The 7,923-nt window shown below is 42.1% G+C and overlaps 1 protein-coding gene across 1 annotated transcript; it reads left to right on the top strand.

The window, feature by feature from the left end:
• The first annotated feature begins 1,495 nt into the window (after nucleotides 1-1,495).
• On the top strand, nucleotides 1,496-2,703 carry LOC124654717 (E3 ubiquitin-protein ligase SINA-like 2). The gene is made up of 2 exons (XM_047193714.1): nucleotides 1,496-1,714; nucleotides 1,816-2,703. Exons 1-2 carry the CDS (start codon nucleotides 1,691-1,693, stop codon nucleotides 2,485-2,487), a joined length of 696 nt encoding a protein of 231 aa, XP_047049670.1. The 5' UTR covers nucleotides 1,496-1,690; the 3' UTR covers nucleotides 2,488-2,703.
• Nucleotides 2,704-7,923: the final 5,220 nt, after the last annotated feature.

Below are 7,923 nucleotides of genomic sequence, written 5' to 3'. Positions count from 1 at the left end.
CAGTGCAACAAGATAACCGATGGAAGCAGGTTAAAGGGTCGTGCCATTAGTGGAAGCATTCTATTTGAAAGTTGAATCCCTGTGGGAATTTCTCTAACTCCTCCTCTATAGTTGGTCGTTGATTCCTTCTTCCAACGCAACACTATGGAAATAGTATTAAATTATAGAGCTGGATGAGTAAATTGGGGAAGGAATCCCACATTTGGTATTGAGGCAACAAGGTCTTCGGATCCGCGGTTGTAATTTTTCCCTATCGATTATCTCACCTTACATGCATTAAATTAGTGTATGTTTGTGTCTGTTCGATGCCCTTGTAACTATGGAAATCCTCAAACAAATCATAACATTGTAACCGGAAAATCTTAACATTCCACATCTTATTTTACTACTATCTCCCGTGTATTTGTTTTATGGCTCCTTTAGCAAGATTGTGTCGAAGACAACCAACTATTACAGAGTTCAACCAATTGCAAGATAAAGCCGGTGGACTAGATATATTTTACGGGATTGACATGATCCATATCTCGTACACAACTTTCCTTTTGTAAGGATTCTTGTATTGGAGGGGGGGACATTTCCCGCCTGAATACCAGCACAAGGCGGATGTGAAGCCTCGAACACGGGTGGGTTGCTTGGTGTCAGCGACTCCTCCCCATCCGAGCTAGGGCTGTTATTCGTCATCGAGTTTCTGAAACTCAGTACTATTGGCAATATCACCTTGATACTCTCTTGGAGTCTTTTTTTCAATGCCATGTTACTATATTAGTTCAGCATTTGTCAAAACTTATAAAGAACAAATAGAAAGTGCAGAGTCTTATGGGCTAAACGGGCCACACTCCAAGTAGTTGTGCGAGTGGGCCGCTTCAGAACCGACTTTACGATGGTTCGGCGGCGCAAAAGACCAGAAGAGAAACCCTCTTCGTGGCCACCCTCAGAAAAAAAAAACCCGTTCCCCTCTCGACCTCAGTCCCCAATTCCGCGCCGCCGGCGAGAGTTCGGCTCCCGCACGGCCGCGCCTATCCCCTCCGTACCTGCCAGGGGACCCTCCTGCTCGAGCTGCACCTACAATCGGTGAAGGTCGATAGCCAGGTCCTCGGCCCGGTCCCATCGCCGCCGCTAGATCCGTCGTCTTCAAGCCCAGGTATGGTTTCATCCAAGTTCCGAATTTTCATGTCGGCGATTCTGCAGATCTTTTTAATGGATTAATTACCGGAATCTGATGAAGGGCATTGATTATTTACCGCACACATTCTGCGGCGCCGTCGCGATCTGCAGGGAGATGAGCAGCTACAGAGGGAGCGGAGGGAAGCGCCTCCGGACGTCGCCGTCTGACGCGGAGGGTAGCCCCGAGCAGCCGCCGAGGAACAGGCGTCGCCAGTGGTTTTCGGCCTACTCGCCTTCGCCGTCGCCCTACCGGTCGCCCTCGCCGCTGCCGTCCCCGTCGCTCTACCGCTCACCCTCTCCTTCGCCCTGCCGCTCGTGGTCGCAAAGGCTGCCCAGCGAAGACGAGGACAATGCCGACGACCGCAGCCGCAGCCGCGGTTCGGACGAGATCGACGCGCAGGGGCGGCCTCTCTGGAGGCCAAACGGGTACAAAGGGGCAGGGCAGCGGGGCCACAGCGACGTGTTCAGCGTCCACATCGGCGGCGACGACTACGACCACCTCTTCACCTGCAAGTGCTGCCGCCGCATGCTCAGCTCGCCGGTCTTCCAGGTGAGGTTCACCTCCAGTGTTTATTATGTGTAGACCAAGGTTCAGTTATAAAGTCTTTTATTGTCAGAGCAACTAACCCAGGTGTTCTTGATCGCCTGCAGTGCCCATTTGGCCATGTTACCTGCTCGAGGTGCGACAGCGAATACGGGGACAACCGGTGCAGCAGCTGCGGTGCCGCCAATGGCTACGGGCGCAACCGCGCCGTCGAGGAGTTCCTCAGCCGCATTCGCTTCTCCTGCCACAACAAAGAGCATGGCTGCACAACCCTCCTCGCCCACCATGAGATGCGTGCGCACGAGGAGTCTTGCCGCTACGAGCCCTGCTTCTGCCCCATCCCTCGCTGCGGCTTCGCAGGCCTGTCCGACGCCCTCAAAGCTCACCTCATCGACAACCACCACTGGCTCACGGTCAACTTCCGCTACGGCGAGAGCTTCCAAGCCCATGCCCTCATGTCGACCATCATGCACAGCAAGGACGATGGCGAGCTCTTCTTCCTGGACAGCTTCCGCGAGGGCCGCGGCACTGCTCTGTCCATGATCTGCGTCCGCCCCGACAACGCGGTCGCGCAGGAGTTCGTGTACGAGCTGAAGACAACGGCGAGGAACGGCGACAGACGTCACAGGCTGCAAATGCAGTCAATGGCGCGGAACACGTCGCTGCGGAACGGGATTGGGGAGAAAGAGAAGGTGTTCCTGCTGGTCCCTAATGACGCTCAGTTGGGTGGCCACGTGGAGGTGTGCATCCGTAAGGATGTTGCCGGTGCATCTCCGTAGGTTAGACGACCAATATCGATGGCGATACTATCTGGTTTTAGGCTACTGGTACTCCTCATCTCACATTGCAGTTTATTGTTGAATGCCCCAGGTAATCTGAATCTCATTTCACATTGCTGCATTAACTATCAGCCATTGTCTAGATATACTTATATGCTTGTCTGAGGAGGTAGAGAGAAATTATGATAAGCTTTGGTGGTAATTAGGTTCATTTTTTATCTGCCCTTGCACATGCTCATCCCTTGTGGATTCGTTCTCAGCAGATTCGTCTTGGCGCATCTCTCGATGTCGCACCAATTCTTGATCCTGACGTCCAAATGCTTGTACAAGTTGATTCTCTATAGTCAGGGTGTAGGATTGTTTTTTTCTTTAGATGTTGCTAGCATGTTACCAAGGTGGGTTACTTCTACGACATCGTCACAGGCTACGACATCCCGAGCTTGTAAAGGACCTTGTGGCGTGTTGGTCTCTGGATCAGCAATTCTCTCCGTCAGTCACCCTGGCATCCAGCGTCCATAGGACGGGATTGCCTTTCCCTTTTCCTTTTCATGAGAGCTGATAATTGTGGCCATGTTGGGAGCTATTTCTTGCAGCCTGTCAAATTATTTGCTCACAGCGTATAAACAGAACAACTTGTTATGGACACTCCTAGACCTGGATGCATGAAAATTTAATGTTTTTTTCATACAAGTTTAAGGCTTGAAAAGAAGCTATAATAGTATTATTATATATTTTCACGGGAGCAAAATTTAAATATTATTTTTGGTATCACCCAGTTCCACTGCTGCATATGAATATAGGTTTTATGAATTAATACTTACCGCAAGTTAGACAATTTTATTTTTTTATGATAGTTAACATATTTTTCTGTTGGAGATGGTTTGGTTTTATGCACTAATTAGATAATTTTGAGAACTTTGTTTTTAATAGGGAAGCCCACAGCCTCTGCATGAGTTGCATAAACCTCTTTATTAAGGATTTATATAAGGTCTTATTATTACAGATCATGGATCATATAAAGTCTCCACATGAATCAACCATCTAAAAAGTACTAAGGCTGGTCATAGTGCTAGTATCTTGGATAGTATCATGTATTGTAGGTTCACAAAAATGCTGATGTAGCATCTATTTAAGGAGAAAAGATATGATTAGAGTAACATAGATGGATACTGTATCATAGTGCATGTTAGAAAGTTAGATGGATATTGTATCATAGTGCATGTTAGAAAGTTAATGCTAAATAGATCTTGTACACAAATTTGTATTATAATTTTATAAAATAATAAATTTAGAAGACTATAATATTATTCTATAATACCACCCATTATAGAGATAGTATCATAGGCAAGTATCATATGTACGATACTACTATATGATACTATACACTATGATCAGTCTAAGAGTAAGCAACATCTTGGCACTATAATGTCAATCTTCGATCAACACGCCAGCTGCGTCGGCCGTAGAAATACTGTCCCACCGTTGCTAAACGGTTACACCTGAACTCTATGGTCTAGCGATCCTCCACCGGCTGGAGATAGGTCCAGGTATAAATTCAAACGTAGCCAAAAAAGAATAACCTGTAAAAATAGTGGAAAATTTATTTATTAAAGATAAAGTTTTATCACACTTTTCATACAGCCCAAAGTAAAGCACGCTTAGCCTAAAGTAAAGTGCACAACAATTTTAGTGTGGTCTTTATCTTTTTAGCTACTCCATTTAACCAATTTCTATACATTTTTGTAATACTGACGGGAGGAGGGGTATTGAAAGTCATGTATACAATCCTCCATAAATATTTTGCAAAAGGGGATGAAATAAAAAGATGTTGTATTGTCTTATCTTGAACACAAAAGCAGGATCCATGCCAATTCCGTTTAATCAAGTTATTCTTTGTTAGTATCATCTTTATGTGGAGAAACCACACAAAGATTTTAATCTTAAGTGTTATTTTTTTCACAAATATATTTCTTTAGATAGACTGTACAACCATTAAGAAGATCTAGATACATTGACTTGACCGTGAAAACTCTAGCTGAGTTTAAACTCCATTTAAAAGAATCGTTGTCATCGGTTAGCTGAACCAATATTAGATGATGCAGCAAGTGAATCTATCTATCCCATTTATTTTCACTTAAAGTTCGTCTAGAACTTATATTTATAGGATTTGAACTTGGCATATTTGCAACCGTAACATGTTTATGATAAACAATATTATAAAAAGTTGGGTATTCATTGGCTAAAGGCTTGTCCCCTAACCAAATATCCTCCCAAATCTTGTCGCCTCGTCGTTGCCGACCACAAAAGAACCTCTCTTAAATAAATCATCTTTAGCCTTCATCAAACCCTTCCAAAAGGAAGAGTTAGTTGGTTTTGCTTAAACCTAAGACAATTTTTTTACTGAAACCCAAGATAAAGTTTTAGCATGTAGATATTTTTATAGAGGAATTCTTGCCACATACCTTCCTCATTCATGAGTTTAAATAACCACTTACTAAGCAAACTCCTGTTTTTTTAAATCTAAGACCTCCACGCCTAAACCTACTTGGTCTTTTAATCTACAAATAATATTTCACTTAGTGAGCTTTTTTTTTCTTATGCTCATCATTTTGCCAAAAGAATCAAGACCTGTAAAAATTGGGTTTCGTTCTAACCCTTTTAGGTATTTGAAGGAAAGAGAGTATAAACATTGGTATGCTGGTAAGGATAGAATTGATTAAGACTAACCAGTCCCTATAAGATAACAATTTTTTAATCCAACTACTCAGTTTTTTTTTTTCTCAAAGCCATCCTCAACCAGTTTCCACTAGCTATTTTTTTTATATTTACGGTAATAGATTGGAATTCCCAAGTATCTAAAAGGGAGAGACCCTATGTCCCACCCAAAAAGAACCCTATAGTCATTATCGACCACTTTGGCCTAGACAAAGCAAAAACTCTCACTCTTATGCAAATTTATGTTTAACCCAGATAATTGCTCAAAGATGCAAAGTATTAATTTCATATCAAGAGTTTTTTGCACATCGTGTTCCATAAAAATAATAGTATCCTCAGCATAGTGTAGGAAGACACCCTACCATCAACTAGATATGGAATGAATCCCCCTACTTGCATATCTGTGACTATGCTAAAAAAGAATCCGTGATAGAAGATCATGTCCGAGACCTTTCTTTGTTTGAAAATAATAACCTAGATCATCATTAACTCTAATATCCACACTTCATTTCTCAATATATTGTTGGATACACTTCCACTATTTTGGGTTGAATCCTTTCATATGTAGAGCTTGCTACAAGAAGGACCAATTTACTTCATCATACACCTTCTCGAAATATATCTTAAACAGAACACCATTCATTTTCTTCCTATGAAGTTCGTGGATAGTCTCTTGAAGGATAACCACTCCCTCTAAAATGTGTCTACCGGACATGACGGCAGTTTGAGTTCGTTGAATAATATTTCGTCTATCAGAGTGACTCTATGGTCCCCAGTTTCGTGAATACTTTAAAGTTGACCTTAAGTAACAAATAGGACGATATTGCTGAATTTGAATGGAATTTTCTTTTTTAGGGGGGGAGTATAGTGGTGCCAAAATTAAGGTGGAAAAGTGGCAGCTCTCCCTTCTAAAAGTTCTCAATCATGGCCAATAAATCTACTATTATGACATCCCAAAAAGATTAGTAAAACTTGACAGGAAACCTATCTAGTCATGGTAGTTAGTTCTTTTCTATTTGCATCACAGCTTCGTGAACTTCTTTTTCGGAGAAGTTTTTCGGAGAAGTCAGCTGTCAATATTTCATTCTGATGATCCGAAAATTGTTTAATATCATGAGTCACCGATTGAACCATCATACAATTACTAGGTGCAGGGCGGACTAGAAAGATTAATGTAATACTCTGAGATGTATGTTTTTAAATTCTCTTGACCAGTGATTGTTCCTTCATCTCTTGCGCTATCCGAAAAATATTTTTCCTCCTATGTTTACCGTTTGCAATTAGATGAAAGTAGTTAGTATTATCACCACCCTCTTGGACATGTTTTACCTTCGCGCGCTGAACCGACTTAGACTCCTCCTCAAGTCTTAGCTTAGATACTTCCTCATTAGCATTACACATGTTTTTTCTCTCATCTTCATTCAGATGAATAGTTTTAGCTTTTCGATCTAAAATAACAATTATGTTAAGCAAACGCCCCTTTTCAATCCTATAAGAGCCACTTAAGCTTCTCGCCCATCCCGGAAGGAATTGTCTTAGATGTCTTATTTTGTTTTGCGGAATATGAACTTAGTACTATTAGAATCTCTTTGTAATGGATGCTTTCTATGATGTCAAGAACAAGCTTAGGATGCCTTTTGCTATGGAAATTATCATTGCAGCTGCTTGGGGGATATGGATTGTCAGAAACAACAAGATTTTCAAAAAAATCAATTTCCAAACTTCCAGAGCTGGAAGGCCATTTACAAGAATGAGCTTCAAATGATACAATATAGGATAAAGAAAAACATGCTGATCCTTTCAAAGAATGGATACAAAACCAAGTGTAGAGAGAAAAATGCTTGATGTCTACGGGTGCTTCTATTCTTGTAGACAGTGTTGGGCCTCCAAGAGCAGAGGTTTGTAGAACAGCAGCAAGTTTCCCTTAAGTGGATCACCCAAGGTTTATCGATCTCAGGGAGGAAGAGGTCAAAGATATCCCTCTCAAGCAACCCCGCAACCACAAAGCAAGAAGTCTCTTGTGTCCCCAACACACCTAATAGGTGCACTAGTTCGGCGAAGAGATAGTGAAATACAGGTGGTATGAATAAATATAAGCGGTAGCAACGGCACCGGAAAAGTGCTTTGCCCAGGATCGGCGTGTGGTTGATGGTGGTAATATTGCGGACATTAGAGATGCGAGTAAAACAAGTAAACAAGCAGCGATAGCGATATTTAGGAACAAGGCCTAGAGATCATACTTTCACTAGTGGACACTCTCAACTTTGATCACATAACAGAATAAATAGATAAATGCTAGACTCTACACTCTCTTGTTGGATGATGAACACCACTAATCGTGTAGGATTACACGAACCCTCAATGCCGGAGTTAACAAGCTCCACAATATTCGATGTTCATGTTTAAATAACCTTAGAGTGCATGACAAATCAACATAACCAAACCAAGTACTAACATAGCATGCACATTATCACCTTCACACTACGAAAGGAGGCATAGATCACATCAATACCATCATAGCAATAGTTAACTTCATAATCTACAAGAGATCACAATCATAGCCTACGCCAAGTACTACACGATGCACACACTCGTCACCATTACACCGTGCAGGAGGAATAAACTACTTTAATAACATCACTAGAGTAGCATACAGATAAATTGTGATACAAAACACATTGCAATCATAAAGAGATATAAATAAGCACTTCACTATGCCAT

The sequence above is a fragment of the Lolium rigidum genome, chromosome 5 (assembly GCF_022539505.1).
Source record: "Lolium rigidum isolate FL_2022 chromosome 5, APGP_CSIRO_Lrig_0.1, whole genome shotgun sequence".
NCBI lineage: Eukaryota > Viridiplantae > Streptophyta > Magnoliopsida > Poales > Poaceae > Lolium > Lolium rigidum.
The sequence above is the reverse complement of the archived record's forward strand: the minus strand, read 5'-3'. Positions and strand labels throughout refer to the sequence as shown.